At 32.6% G+C, this 16,887-nt stretch overlaps 1 protein-coding gene across 33 annotated transcripts in view; it reads left to right on the forward strand.

Moving 5' to 3' along the window:
* eya1 (EYA transcriptional coactivator and phosphatase 1) overlaps positions 1–16,887 on the forward strand; it is a 269,107-nt gene that overhangs the window by 188,045 nt on the left and 64,175 nt on the right. For 9 of the 33 annotated variants that reach the window (XM_073939996.1, XM_073940012.1, XM_073939998.1 and 6 more), the window contains 4 exons: positions 7,672–7,749; positions 12,938–13,004; positions 14,240–14,385; positions 15,892–16,014. In XM_073939996.1, the coding sequence (XP_073796097.1) occupies positions 7,672–7,749; positions 12,938–13,004; positions 14,240–14,385; positions 15,892–16,014 (414 nt within the window). 33 annotated transcript variants of the gene reach the window in all.

Here is a 16,887-nt window from a genome sequence, read left to right on the forward strand (position 1 = left end):
AAAGGATTTTAATATAAACATATTCAAAAGTTTCTCTGCATTCATAATTTATAGTTACAGTGTTCAACATAATTGAGTACACCGCATTTTGAAAATTAATATTTTATCCACAATTTTTTTTAATTTATTTTTAATCTATTTTTAGCACAATACATACAGTGTATGGGTTAGAAGAATAAGGTGTTTTCAAGCATCAAAACTAAATTCTAATGCAGCTTTTTTGTATAAATTTACATAATTAACATGATTTTTTAAAGACTAAATGGCATTCAGTGTAAAAAACTGTTTTTGTTAACAAATCTCATCGAAGTAATTAAGACAAAGAATCATTTGATGACATTAACAGTCTCTATTTAGTATTTAAGGATCCCAGTGCAGGCCCAAAATATAAATTTAATTCCATTTAATACACTTTCCTGCTGTCTTTAAAGACTTGTGTGTTACCCATTTAGCTGATTATTTAAAATTGAGTAAAACTGAGTATGACTTATTCTAGAATGTATTTTAACGTCAAGAATATTTTTTATATACATTGTATGTTAAGTGTGTTCCTGAAATATAATTATACATTTACATATGTGCCAATGTTTTATTCAAATTAGAGTAATCTCTTCTGTTCGATAATATTTGAATTACATATCTTTATATAAATTCATACATAATTATCCCACACATAATCAAACCCATTCTAAAATGATGCGTGCACTATATAAACTTTAGTCTTTTCAGTGTTTTCACAGCTCATGTTACAGCCCATAAGACTTTTATTCAGCTCTGAAATAGTTTACATAATGCAATCTTGACTGTGGTTTTCTTGCATTTCTGTAGTGATAAGCGTGTGACAGAGCAGCCTGTCATTGTCCTGTCCTGTCATTCTCTCTCCCTATAGGTGATAACATCACTATGCTTACCACAGCTGACTGGTTGTTAAGTTCTAGTTCACAGTCTGCTGCAGGTTTGTGCAGTTCTGGCCAAACAATGAAAGGACAATACTTGGCGTCATATGTGAAATAACACACTCTCAGCCTTAGGCCATCCCAACAATTACATTCACAAATGTGAAAAGAGTGGATTGGATGTGCTCACATCTCCTCAACTATTGTGCCTTTCATTTGGACTCTGTGTTGTGAATCTGTTGAAAGCATGGTTTGAGACTTTTGGCTTTGATTCCAGATTGTTGCTGAATGGTATTTACGAGTATACTTTAAAAAAAAATATGGGTTGTTTTACCAGATATTTGGGTCAGATATGGACAAACTTAATGGTTGAGTTGATTTATTTATTTATTTATTTTAATTTAAAAAAGTAAAAGACTATGTTGTTTTAACCGATTATTATTATTATTATTATTATTATTATTATTATTATTATTATTATTATTATTATTATTATTATTATTAATATTATTACACATCGTTATTATGTAATATTTTATCTGTAAAATGTAAAGTTTTATAAGCTCAATATAAAAATGGAAAAAGCAACTGTTGGGTTATTATTTTATTTTACTTTTTCAATAAAAATGTTACAAATCCAGCATTGTTTTAACCTATTTTTAAATCAAATATAAACCATTCCGTTATGTTGAATGTTAAAATAAAATTCAAGATTCTTTTAATACAAAACTGATGTCATGAAATGATAATGAATTAATTAAATGATGAGTTAAATGTTTTAACCCAACCTGCTGGGTTATTTTTTGTATAATAACAAATAAAAGAAAACAATAACATCATAATCAGGTACCTTTAAAGAAAGACTATAGAATACTCAATAAGTGTCGCTCATATTATTTTGAATAGGGAAAAGTGTACTGGTCAATATGGCAAATGAAGCCTCACCTTATTGGAGCCTATCAGCAATTGCTATACACCGACAAGTCTCCGTGGGAGGGGCTCAAACCTGATGTAAATTTCTGCAGATTTTGTGTGATTCAAACGTTTATAAATTAAACTAAAGAGACAGTTGTTGTTTAATTGGATTGGTGATTTCTAATATGGAATTTAATCATAACCTTGGCGAGTTATTTTGGAGAATTTGATGTTTCCCCATTCTAACAGAATGCACAAGCATACTGCCTGAGAGGCGTTGCAAAGATGGCCCTGAGTGAAATGACTTTGCTACAATCTAAAGAAATTGAAAAGTTGATTTAATATAAAGAAAATAATAAAAAAATAAATAAATATATTTATATTACCATTAAAAGTATGATGTTGTTCACCAAAGCTACATTTATTTAACATGTATTTGATTATGTACACTTAAATCATGTCATTAAATTACAGACATTTACCATAAAATAACAGATGGTAAATTACAGAAATTTACAGTAAATTTAAATGTAAGGAAACTTCTGTAATTTAACATTCCTTATTTTATGGTAAATGTCTGACATTTTTTTATATTTTTAACAAATTCCGTTATTTTATGTTTTTTTTTTTTCGCCACCCCAGCTGCCAAAGAAAACAACCCAACGTAAAATATGCGATTTCAGATCAAAAGTTCATCTGCTTTTGCTATGTAAAACTAAAATAAAAAAAATAAATAACTGATGTAAACCCCAAAACATTTTCAAAATGATTTGATAAATGAATTACATTTTTTATTAAGTTGTCAACCTGACACTTATATTTATCAAAATTTGATTCAAAATTGGTTATAAACAACCCATCCTTTTTTCTAATGCTCTTCAGTTTTTTTTTTCTTTTACTATTTATTTGATGTTCAGCAGGACGGTTTTATGATTATGTGTGGTATGTGATAAGACTTGACTGCACTCGTTTCTGCATGTGCCACTATTTTTCCCTCATCCTGTTGGAGAAGGAAGGAGGGGTGGAGGGAGCGCTGGGACGTTTTCAAAGCTCCCAGTCGACATGTGTTCCTTTGAGAGTGAGCATAGCTGCAACATGTTGGACATGACAGGCTGATGGCTACCTCAGCCGTGAGGGATTTGAGCGGGCATGACTCCGTACCCACATACTGAATTTTGTTTTCATAAATGTAAACCTCCACCCCCACCCCCTCCCGAGACAGAGATGGATTCATTTCAAAGATCCGGGCCTGTCTTAAACACTGTGAAATCATCCCGGTTGCCCCCATTGCAGTTTCGAAGCGGTTGGGTCAAACACTTTTTATTACACTACTCATTGCCTTGACATATCAATTATGCTGCACGTCCATGCATTCCACATTTTACTCATGACATTAAATCCCACCTTTTTTTTTGCCTGTTTTCCCATTTGATGCTACATAAACCCCTTTCGGTAAGAAATTAAGTGACTGATGATCTTACGAGCAGACTGTTAGATGTTATATACTGTAAAATGTTGATTTTCAATGTTACAAAAAAAAAGAAACTGTACTACCATGCAACATTTTGGGTTGGTTAAGCTCTCAATGGCTGCATTTATTTTTTAATATGTGGCATGTTAAATGTAAATGCAATCAATTCATGTGAATCCACTGAATTCATGTTTGATCTGAATTCAGCGTTATTAAACATTGTGTGACATCATCCCTTAGAAAAAAAATAAAATAAAAAAACATGTTAGACATACACAGAAAGACAGTTAGTTAGTTGGATGGATGAATGGATATACAGACAGACAGACAGACAGACAGACAGACAGACAGACAGACAGACAGATTTGTTTGTTCGTTTGTTTGTTCGTTTGTTCGTTCGTCCAATTGTCCGTTTGTCTGTCCGTCCACCCGTCCATCCATCTGTCCGTCTGCTCATTTATTCGCTCGTTAGTTAGTTACAGACAGACAGACAGACAGACAGTAAGTTAGTTAGTTAGTCATTCAGTTAGTTAGTTAGTTAGTTAGTTAGTTAGTTAGTTAGTTAGTTAGTTAGTTAGTTAGTTAGTTAGTTAGTTAGTTTACAAGGGGTGCATTTCCGAAAGCCATTGTTAAACAATTAAGGTTGCAAGTTGCGTCGTCGTTTTACAAATCTATCGTTCCAACAAACATTTTGCAAACTATTTCGCAAACTTGTACGCTTGAAACTACACCTTTAGAGCTGTAGTTAAAAGCATATTCCTGGTTGTGTTCTATTCCCAGTTATCCCTCCTATGCCTTATGTCTTCCAAACATTCCAACATTTAAACTTGAAATGAAATTAATTAAAATCATCATCATTAAAATCATCTCTCTTGATTTGATATATGACAAGGGCCTGTTGGTTAGAACATTTCTGCAGTGGTTTGAATGTGTCAAATTGTAAATGTAGACTTAAAAAGATAATAAGAAAATAAATGAACAATATCCCACAGGATTTTTTTCTGAATAAATTGCCTATACTGTAAATTACAATCATTAATCTAACCTGAGTTATGATTTATATATTAGATTAGAATACGCGGTTTTATGTTTTAAAACAGAAAATGTAATATTCTCAATAATATTTGAAAAGGAAACATAGGCCCTATATCTGCTGTTTACATATATTTCAATTAATATGGAAAACGAGTGCATGTTTTTACCAAAACTAATACTGTAATTTTATTGCATGTGCATTTAAAACAGTAATTTGCACAAAAAAAAAAGAATGGGTTTTTTCTCTAAAGAAGTTGTTACTCCATCCTAGGCATTATAGATGTTTTATGTTATAACTAATGTTGTTCAAACAATGGATCTGCAACAAAGCAACTAGGGTTTTGGGAAACACTCATCACTACATCGTTCTTTTCCCAAATGGTGCATCGTACTATAATAGTTCAGCCACGAGTTATGTCATTGTTTGGGAAATGCACCCAAGGTCGATCTTATATGCTTAGAAAACATTAAATGCAAGCAAAATGTCTTTATATTGTAAAATGTTAAAATATAGGTGGAATAATGCTAAATTGTCATTCAGTGAATAAGTTATCGGGCTAAATGTTATTTAATACTTTAAAAAATTAGATTTTTTGTGTAGACAAATGGGCAAAACTGATGTTTTCAAGGATGCCAATAATGTAAAAAAGATTTCAAAAGGTATTTTAATGTTATTAATGATATGATTCATAAACATTGTCACAAACTATTATACATTTATAAAAATGTATAATAGTCATTTTATTTGTTACACAATAAATTAAACCGGGCACATTTGGCCTGTATAACCTGGAGAGATTTATGCATTTAAGCAGAAATACATTTGGTACAGCCATTGTCCTTAAATCAACTCGAGAGCTGTGTGTATTGGAAGGGAAGTGTCTTATTTGTAAAAGAGATTAGCTTTAATTGTCTGCCTCTCCTGTGAGTTTTCCAGGACCGAACTGTTGAAGCCTGAAAGCTCTATTATCTCAGTAGAAACCCCACTTCATCACACCACTCTTACAAAAACTCGACCACCCAATTGTACACAATGCATGACCCAAAGAAACCATCCAAATGAGCACTTCAGAGCACATGGCTGTTGACGTGACTTTGCATTTTTATTGGCACACATGACAAAAATTGACCTCTTGTTATAAAAAAACGTCTGTGTTATTACATTTTTAATCAAATTTCAAAACTGCCCTATGGTGTGACAGCCTCAAGCAGTTCTTTTATAAATAAAAAAATAAAATAATAAAATTTAGAATAAGCTGTAAAATTATTAATACATGCTTTATTTTACAAGTGGCTATTTTAGTAAATGGTAATTGCTTTTTTTCATCCATATATTTCTAAAAACATAGAAATTTGCTACATTTAGTAATTAAAAACCATGTCCTCTAGTGTGACACTATGCTAATTTAACATCAGGCATATCCACAGAAAACTGATAGACTCCCTGCAAGATCAGGTGACTGAAACCTCTCGTTAAGTCCATGACGTGCAACAGGGATCTTTTTGTCTTTGAATGGGACAACATGAAGGAATTAAGTTAATTATTTAATTAATTAATTATTATTATTATTATTATTATTATTTTTATTTTTTTTTTACAAATTTAAGTGAATTGAACAAAATAATAATACGATCAGCAGGTAATACGATCACCTCACAGTAAAAGGGTTGCTGGTTCAAGCCCCGACTGGGTCAGTTAGCATTTATTTGTGGAGTTTGCATACTCTTCCCGTTTTGGCGTAGGTTTCCTTTGGGTGCTCCGTTTTCCCCTACAGTCCAAAGACATGCGCCATAGGTGAATTGGCTAAGCTAAATTGGCCATAGTGTATGTGTGTGAAAAAGTGTTTATGGGTGTTTCCCATTGTTGGGTTGCAGCTGGAAGGGTATTCGCTACATAAAACATATGCTGGAAAAGTTGGCGGTTCCTTCTGTATGGCAACCTCTGATTAATAAAAGGACTAAGCCGAAAAGAAAATAATTGAATAGTTCGAACAAACAAAGGTATTTTTTTCAGTGTTTGTTGTTTCAGCTTATTTTAAATATGAAATTTAAACAAAAACAAACATCATTTAGTTTACACTCAAAAATATATATATATCTGCTTATTCAAACTACTTAGGTAAAATGAGATTCTTGAGATTTTTTTGGGACAACTTAATTGTCCAATCCATGTGTTAACTTAATCAATTTGTGTTGGTTTAATCAACCTTAATGAATTATGTGAAGTTTAAATTGCTACACTGTAAAAAAAATGTATGAACAATTACTCATGACAGCATATGTTTTAGTCCATTGTAACTTATTAAAGTACAGTACGTTAATCATGTCCTAACTTGATTGTATAAATTATGCAAGTGGTTTTAAGTCAGTTTAACATAATATGAGTACAATTGACTCATATGGTAGCCGGCAGCTAGCTCTCTGCAACTCTCACAAGGTTGCCCACTGAAGCTAAGCAGGGCTGCGCCCAGGTCAGTACCTTAAAGGGAGACAATTTAGGACTACCAGGTTGCTACCGGAAGTGGTGTTAGTGAGGCCAGCAGCAGCGCTCAACCTGTGGTCTGTGTTGGTCCTAATGCCCCAGTATATTGAAGGGGATACTATACTGTCAGTGTGCGCCATCCTAGGGATGAGATGTTAAATCAAGGTTGAGGTCGTTAAAAATCACAGGATCTCCTTCGAAAAGAGTGGGGGTTTAATTCCAGCATCCGGGCCAAATTTGTTCACTGGCTTCTGTCCATCTTGGCCTCCTAACCATCCACATATCATAATTGGCTACATCACTCTGTCTCTTCTCCACCAATCAGCTGGTGTGTGGTGTGTGGTCTGGTGCAATATGGCTGCCGTCGCGTCATCCAGGTGGATGCTGCACACTGGTGGTGGATGAGGAGACCCCCCCCCCCCATTATTATTATTTTTATTATTATTATTATTAAGATTAGTTTGATTCACATCAAAAATTTAAGGCAGCCAACACTTTTTACAGTGTATGTTATTAAAAATAGCTTTTTTGGCATTTTTTGTTATGCCACACCATAGGACATTTTTACGACACAGTTCAGTAAACATTTAAGAAAAAACTGATGAACTTAGTGACCCTGTATATTTTCTCAAAGACTTCAAACTACACAACGATAACTATTTAGTCTTTTTAGTTTTACAAAAAGTACATTTTTATTTCCTATTTGTCAAATACCCATATGCGAATGTTTATTTATTTACTTATTTTGGCCATGCATTATACCTACACATTAAGTATGTTGATTTATAAGCAGAAAGGTTTAACTGAGTGTGATTGACAACAGGTTTTGCTAGCGCTGTGTCGCTAATTCTCTGCTTACCTTCTGTTTGCAGTTAAAACAGAGCCAATGAGCAGCAGTGAAATCGCCACCTCTGTAGCAGACGGCTCTCTAGACAGCTTCTCAGGATCAGGTAAGTCTCACACACATACTTACACAAAGACACACACACACTCACAGACTGGTGGAGATGATCCTACAGATGGGATGTGATAAGCAGAGGCCCAGGAAGTGTCCCTGTGGATGGACTCTACTAGCTCTCATGCCAGCAGGCGTTGAGTTATGACCCTCACAGCCCCCCTCAACCTGCATAGAGAGACACCCTGTCCCCGGGGTCTTCACACACCATAGGTTTTAGAGTCAAATGCCTTTCTAAACCACCGAATGACACTTGATTTATGTGTGCGAATGGATAGTTTTGTCAAATTTGAACATTTAGGTATTATATAGTACATTAATGCACTCAAAAAATTCAGTTTCTCATTTATTCAAATTACTTAGTAAAAATAAGCTTAAACAACATAATTCGGTCACACTGTTATTACACACAACAAATCATTTATTAAGCATTGGCAAATAGTTAATTCATTATTTGTTAAGTATTAACTCTACTGTAATAGACATTGGTGAGCAGTTTATAAATACAGATAAAAATGCAGTTTTCTTGACTTGTAAGAACATTTATAATGTTTAATGTTTATTTTTCATACTTTGTTAATGATTTTTTTTCATTACTTAAGTATTGCATGATTTACAAACTAGTTATTTAAGAGTAGTTGGTGCTATCCTAAGGTCATTTAGAATGTTTAAGTAAGTGATTAATAAACTATTCAAATTAGCATTTAAAATTCTTATTATTTAAACATATACTAATAGGTAATTTCTACTGTAGGTTAATAAATGCTTTATTAACTCAACTTCATGTTTTGTTTTGTGGTCTAATCTAGTGAGGACTATTTATGCTTTATAAATCTCTTATAATTGACAATTAAAGACTCTTTTACAAATGTCTTATAAATTACAATTAAAGATAAAAAAAGAAACAACTTTATTCTTTTCTATTGAATATGCACAAATAAAACTGTATCAAATAAGAATAAATAAATATTCACACTCAACAAAAATAAAATAAATACAGTTTAAACATCGCTGAATAACATTGAAATGTTATATCATAATATATTGTTAAATTATTATATTGTTGTTGTGTTATCCAATTTTTTTTTAATTGTATTTATGGCTAATTGTATTTTGACACTCCTGCTATTCGGCAATGTTTAAAGTTTACAGTATTTATTTGTATTTGCAAGATTGCAAACATTAATTGTTCATTTGATACTAACCCTTTAATTGTCATTTATAATGGATTTACAAAGCAAAAATACTCCTCTGTACTAAAGGGGTAGGGGTTGGCTAATTTTAATGTTCAATTCAACCTAACAACAAAACCAACCAAATTTTTTTGTTCAATGCACTTAAATGTGCAAATAATAATAATAATAATGTTAATGTTTTTGTAAACAAAATTAATACATATTTTTTTTTAAATAAAAGTCCTCATAATGATTGTCCATATAATATCAGATAATTTAAAAGGAAAGTACTAAAAAGTTGCAAATTTATCACAGAATGGTTAAAACATTGCATATATTCATTGGATATTCAATAGGGTATGTTGGAAAACCCTTTAAAATTCTTTACAAAAAGAGAATAATAATAATACAAAATTGTCCTGCTCATGATGGCTTATATGATAGCATTTATATAAAAATGTTGCAAAGGTTTCACAAAATAGTGTTGCAAAGCATGTATTCTTGGGAAAACCCTTTAAAATTCAATGAAGTATTTTTAAGGAATATTCTGTGCATGACTGCACTTTTATGAGACTTGATTAACACAGCAGTCCACTTCAAAACATTAAAACATTGTCCACTTCTTCTTATTCACTTATTCATCACTCCACTTTGTATAAAAGCGTCAGTCACACTTTATTTTGATAGTTCATTTCCACGGACTATCCAGCTAATTCTCATTAGATTATAAGTAGACTGTTAGTTTGGGGTTAGGGTTAGTGTAAGTTGACGTGTACTTGCAAAGTTTCCAATAGTCTGTTGAGAGAGCAGTATCAGCAGATATTAAGTAGACATACTCAAATGGACCATTAAAATAAAGTGTTTCCAAAGTTTCTGCATGTAATTATTTTACATTTTATTAACAACATTCATATTTACAAAACAGCATTTTTAACTGAGTTAAAACTGTTAAACTGTCTTGCAGTTCACTATGGCTCTTAAAGTCCAAAATTGTATATAATATTTATTGCACAGGAAAGTTGGAATTAGTTTTTCTCCAAACTCCACCATATTTTTTTTTTCAAGTTTAATGCTGCTACGAATTGTCATCAACATGGATATTGTAGTTGATCTAATATCAACTACTTATTATTATTAAATTGAAAAAAAAAATTAAGAGCAAAAAAAGCACTGGAGCAATGTCAGGATAAATATATAACAACCAAACTATTATTTCTTGTCTGAACTATCACTAAAAAATAATATAATTTGATAACTGTAAGACGAGATTCGTCAATTTGAAATGAGCTGATATTAAATGCCTATTTGCACTTCATTTTTAAAAACCCAACAAATCATTTCGAAGCCACAAATCCGTCTCGCTTGCACCGTGTCAAAAACGTTATACTCTCAATGGTCTATTTCCAAACTAAAGCATACAAATTTCGGTAGGTCTATTCATTATTACAGACTCCTCACGTTACTTACTAAGCAAATGCGAGTAAGTACTCTTCATGGAGTATTACATTCCTGCTAATTTGTCTTATTTCCCTACCTATTTGACTAAGTACCTGATACCTTTATGTTAGAGTCGTATAAATCACGGCTCGGACTTCTATCTCTGACAATATGAGTGAATTGAGGTCATTCGAGACGCTTTTATGCTCTCGGGACGCAGCAGAGCAGAGGTTCAGTGTTTGTCCAGACCAGGTGCTGAAGTGTGGGGAAAAGACACTGCTTTCAGGGCCCAGAGAATACAGTTACAGAGAGAGCCAGAGCTCCTTAACTAACCCGTACTTTAGATGTCACCGCCAATTATACACACGAGGCAAGACAATCGCAATATCCGTAATGCCTCCACCCTAAAGCAAGACATCCAAGCCCTGCAAATAGTGTTGCACGAGGGATGGAGGCTTAAATTTAGCAGTCTAAAAATGGCAACAGGCAGCCTATTAATATTAATAGTAAGAGTAATTGTTGAAAATATTATATTTCATTTTAATGCTTGATATTTATTATTATTATTATTGTTATTATTATTATTATTATTATATTACACTATCACATATAATATTATTATCACATAACTATCACATTATTCTATGATAAAAAAGGTTTAATGTATAAAGTAACAAAATTCATATTACAGCAATAATAAACATTTTGTAATTTATTTAAAATTTATTTAATTTATTATGTGATCTTATATCATTCTTATATTTGATTATATGCTAATATTACACAGCCATACTAATAATAATTATATATATATAGGAATATGAATTATATAAGAATATTTAATAGCAGTTGTGTTCAAAAGTTTACATACCACTTGAATAATTAGTTTAAATGTGAAAAAATTAAACAAATAAGAGATCATACAAAATGCATGCTATTTTTTTTATATTTTTTATTAGTGCTGTCCCAAGTAGGATATTTTTCAATACTGTGTGGTTTCCTGATGATCTACAAGTGCTTTTTCTGTTTTGTGATGATTGTTTTTGAGTCGTATGAGTCTGAAGATCAGTATTTTCTGTTATTTCCGAAGGGCAGTGCTAAATGATGGAAAAAATACATTTCAACAAAATAAGAAAAAATTGAATATCTTCATCCTACACCTTTAAAAGCATTGTGTATACTTCTGGAGCATCAGTGAGGGTTTGAATCTTTTTTTAACAGCCCCTTAATAGTACTCTAGACTGTTCTAAATAAAAATAACATGTATTTTGTATGATCTCTCTTATTTTATTCAAATTATTTAAAGGGGTATGTAAACTATATATATATATATATATAGTATAAAAATAATACTGATAAAAATGGATCGTATTACTACTTTTTAAATTACTGCTGTTGGAAATTCTGTGGGAATTCTTTTCATTAATTAAACAATTGTATTTGTATAGCTTGAAGGTGATATATTAACTTCTACCATTGAGTGTGAAATGTTTTGCATACTAATGAAGCATTTTTGTAGATGAAGTCTAAAATTAACTTGAGCTCTGCAGAATATTTGCAGTTGAGAAATTATTATGCATTCAATGTTGTGCAGAGAATTCGTAGAAAAAGAGGATGTATGTATGGGTGCGGCCAATAGAGAAATGGAGAATGATTGACAAGTGACGAAATTCACTTCACCTGTTAAGCTGCCTATATAAGTCAGGAAATGAAAACTGTTGCGCACCCCTGAATGTAACTCTTGCATTGCATTGAGGATACCATAATTTTGTGAATCGAATTAATCATTTGTATCCAATAATTGTCGATTTAGTTGAAGATTTTAGTAATTGAAAAAAAACTTTTCCTGACCTTTTTTTTATTAAACATGCATGGAATTGGTTAGTTATTCCAACACTGCATAATTATATTAATTATATTCTATTGCATTTTAAAGTAATACAATTAACTCATAATTATTTGAAATGAGATATTTTATATTGTAGCTTTTGTTAAGTTGTTCCTTTTGACAACTACCTTTTAAAGGCCCATCAATTTGAGCACAAGTTCCCAGCCTTAAGCCACGCATTCAGTGGCACATCAGCGATCTCATGTTGCTCTGCAGTGTTTGTGTTGCTCGCTGAATGCGTCTCCACACCGTCATTAGCCGCTGGGAACCAAAGGGCCGGTATGTGTCTAATGAAGGCTCCTTATGTGCACTACTTACCTGTAATCAGGCCTTCTGATTTCCTTTATTGTACAGTGGACCTTAAAGCCTCCAGCGTCCACAGCCATACATCATTCACCAGACACCAGGCCTTTCCATCCTGTGCAGGATTTAATGTATACAGTCAGCAGAAAAACGCTCCCATATTACCTGATTATTTTCCTTCGCTATTGCTCTTAATTTTTCAGCCTAAAATAAGGTTAGTGAAATAAATAGTGTAATGCAATGTAATTACTGTTTCCTTGGATTCCAGAAGTTCTGTTGGCAAAGAATAATATTTGTCTTATTTTTTAATGCTTGAATATGTGCTTGCCTCTTCTTATTTTCTTTTCTTCTTCTTCTTCTTTTTTCTTAACTCTCCGCAGCCATTGGAACCAGTGGCTTCAGCCCAAGACAAACTCACCAGTTCTCTCCCCAGATTTACCCTTCCAAGTAAGGCTTCTTTTATTTTTCTTTAAAAAATAAGCAGCATCCAACTTCATTTGGTCCTTTAATTAGATCCTTCTGTCAGATTCTGGACTCTCTGGCCGCTTTGTTTTCATTGATGTCTGCAGCCCGCCGATTCCAAAATCTGTTGTAATTATTATCTTGCAAAAATTTCCCCTATGATTTATTTTCCTTTCGCAATGTATATCAGCTGCTTAATGGCTGGATTTCTCTCCGTTTCACAGCTTGGCCAAATATTTATGATTAAGTAGCAGAATCACAGAGAATTTGTATTTGAGCAAATTTCACAATATGGGATTTCGGATCAACATGCAAGTCTCAAAAATAGCAGATCCACATTCCTACGATTCAATATGTCATTAATAATTTAGGTTTCTTAATGCCCGTATACATAATCTTTTTCTTCGAAATAAACTATTGTTTGAACCTGAATGACATTTAAATCTTCTGTAAATCAAGATAGAAAGGTATAATAGTCATTATTTTTGCAATCAACCAATCAATCAATCAATCAATCAATTAATCAATCAGTCGTGTATGGGAAGATATTTACATGTATTAATGAATTCATCAAAGGATTGTTTTTGGTGTTTGTTTAAGTAACATGTGATGCTTATAGTCGGCATGTCTGTCCAATTCACAGCTTGTCCAAATATTTCTGAGGAAGTCTCAAATAAAATATTTTAGATTCACAGAGAATTTGTTTTTGAGCACATTTCACAATATGGGAGTTTGTCTCAAAAATATCAGATTCTATCCACATTACTACGATTACATATTTCATTATTTCGTATTAATTTATTATTTCGCCATAATTTAGTATTTTTTATCTCGATGTACATAATCCTGAAATAGTTTTTTCTTAATATAAACTATTGTTTACACCTGAATGACATTTCAATATTCTGTAAATCAAGATAAAAAGGTATGATAGTTATTTTTGCAATCAATCAATCAATCAATCAATCAATCAATCAATCAATCAACGTGTAAGGGAACATATTTTAATTAATTTATCATTCAATTGTTTATTTTATTTAAATGGTATTTAATGTTAAATGTCGTGATACCTGTCCATGTCACAGCTTGTCTAAATATTTCTGATCAAGTCTGAAATAAAAATCTTCAGAATCACAGAGAATTTGTCTTTGAGCAAACTTCACAATGTAGGCTTTCGGGTAAAAAATGCATATCTGTCTTTTCTCTTTTCTCTCAAATAGCAGACCGTATCCACACATTCTTCCAACTCCTTCCGCCCAGAATATGGCGGCGTACGGACAGACGCAATACACCACAGGAATGCAACAGGCTGCTGCCTATGGCACATACCCTCAGCCAGGCCAGCCGTACGGGATTTCTGCCTATGGTAACCAATTCTTCCTAATGCGTTAAAGCTTTGCAATTTTGGTTGTGCTTTGCTTTTCACTCAAGCAGATAAAACTGTTTACCTTCCAGAAACCTTTAGTATTATTTTGTTATTATTGACTGAATTACTTAAGAAACTAACTGATTTGCTTCTACTGAAAAAAGCACCAATTAACTTAAAATGTTCTGTGTACATTATTAAGTCTTTTTCACAGGTTTTGACATATTTTATATGTTTTAGTTTGGTTAGATAATAATTATGTCAAAGATGCTCCATTGTGGCCTGTAGTGATTTTAAGAGATCTGTTTAGCTTATTTGCTTTTCATAAATATTGCATTTTGTGAGAAAACATGATCTAAATAATACTCATGAATAAGTTTAGAATGTGTCCCATAATACATTGAGACACAATACAAATTTTGCAATCACCATTTGTAGCATATCTCCTCTACCTTTACATATCTCGTACTGATTATGTATAAGATCTACTAAATTTGTTTGGAAACTTTGCTACTTGTGTCACTTAATTTGCATTTACATTACAAGTCCTTCCCAGGAAAGATCTATGTCCCAGCGGCCACCTTGATGTCAAAACAACAAAAATGCTAATCATTTTGATGTTAACTTATGTAAACCACCTTGATATCAATTTGATGTCTATTTAAAATTGATTACAGGATTGTCCTGTTACAGATTTTCTTATTGTTTTTACACTAATGTTAATGTCAATTTGATGTTGTTTTGTATAGGGCTACAAAATCCAGTGGATTTTGAAATTGACGCTTTTCTATAATACCTTTTGGGTTGTGGTTATGGTGATTAAATTGGCATCAGTGTATGGACGTCAAATGGATGTTAAAAATTTTTATCAAATCAATTTGCATTTTTTATGTGGGTGCCTTTTGTGATAGCAAAATTTGAAAACTTACATGAAAACTTACATTACATTACATTAAATTACATTACATTACATTACATTACATTACATTACTGCTTATCTGAGTCTTTAACAGCTTCATTTCCTACCTTCATCTGAAACATGTGACTTTGCTGACCTTTTGTTTTGAATTTGCAGACTCAGTGACTCCTCCAGACAGTTGCTAATTTTATGCTAGTTCGACAGATATGAAGATTTGAGTTCATCATCTACACCCTGAGCCCAACTCCAGCTAGAAATGTTTTCCCAGCCTTGTGAAAGCATAGCAAAAATATGCGCACAGATAATGCTGTTTAGGTAGAACAATCCCCAGAGTTCGCGTGTTTGTTTGAGTGGAAGCAAATCGCAAACCTGCACTGGGCCTGATTCAATCTAATCCCAAAATCAGTTTGTCTTAACTCCGACTAGCAAATTTCTTGGAAATCTGTGCGCAGGAAACTCTTCAACGCAAAGGTTGCTTGAATCGAGGCCCAGTGCAAAACAAGCCACTATTGTCTTCTCTATTGGATTGCGTGGAAAGGAGTAACACTGAGGATTGTGACTAACTGATTTAGGTCCATTGTGGGCAGGCATCAAGACAGAGGGTGGACTGACCCAGGCTCAATCTCCAGGCCAGAGCGGCTTCCTCAGCTACAGTTCCAGCTTCTCCACACCCCAGACGGGACAAGCACCCTACAGTTACCAGATGCAAGGTCAGGATCACCGTCTTATATTTCACTCTTATGCTCTTCTCATTGGATTGCACAATATTAAACAAATCTGAGACTCTTTTTTACAATATATATTGCAATATGAATACAATTTCACCAGAAGAGTTGAATGGATCAGTTTGGAGAAAAAAAAAATCATAACTTTAGTTTAAGTAGGATTTATTAGGGGAGTGCATTTATGTATTAAATTGTATAAACAAATTACAAGCTTAGATAAATATAGTACAGCAAAGTGCTTTATAGTTTTCTGAGACAGTATTCAGGTACAGCAATTAAATGGTTTAATGCAAATGTAGTCTTTATTGTATGTATGTATTTTACGTGGATGCTTTATAATTTACTAAAATGCTCACATTTGCCTTAAAAACCAAGACTCTTTAGGAATATGTGATACATTTTTGCAACATCGTAAATATGTGCCTCGCTTTATGTTTAATGGCAGTTTCTTGGTAAAATAAACACTATAGGGCAGTATGACAACTTTTGTTCATGTTATCAGACATATAATTGATGGATAAAGGATAGGTTTTGCACAATTGTCTTCACAGCACCAAAAAAAAAAAAAAAAAAAAAAAAAATTGTCACAAAAACAAACCAACTTGCCCACTTAGGAAAGACTTTGCCAGAGTGGTCAGTTTGCTCTGTAGCACGCCTTGTACAGTGTCACTCTTGAGACAAAGTTCAATTCTAGTGAAGGAAGTTTTTAGAAACCAAGTAAAAATGCAATATTATATTGTGGTAAAAGCATCTGGCCATGATGCGCTTTTTTATTTGATTTTGAAAACAATATACTGTAGGTGCACCCCAAATTGCATATTTATGCACGATTCTACACCATTTTGTAGTGTGAATAGT

Source organism: Danio rerio, chromosome 24, assembly GCF_049306965.1.
Source record: "Danio rerio strain Tuebingen ecotype United States chromosome 24, GRCz12tu, whole genome shotgun sequence".
NCBI classification, from domain to species: Eukaryota; Metazoa; Chordata; class Actinopteri; order Cypriniformes; family Danionidae; genus Danio; species Danio rerio.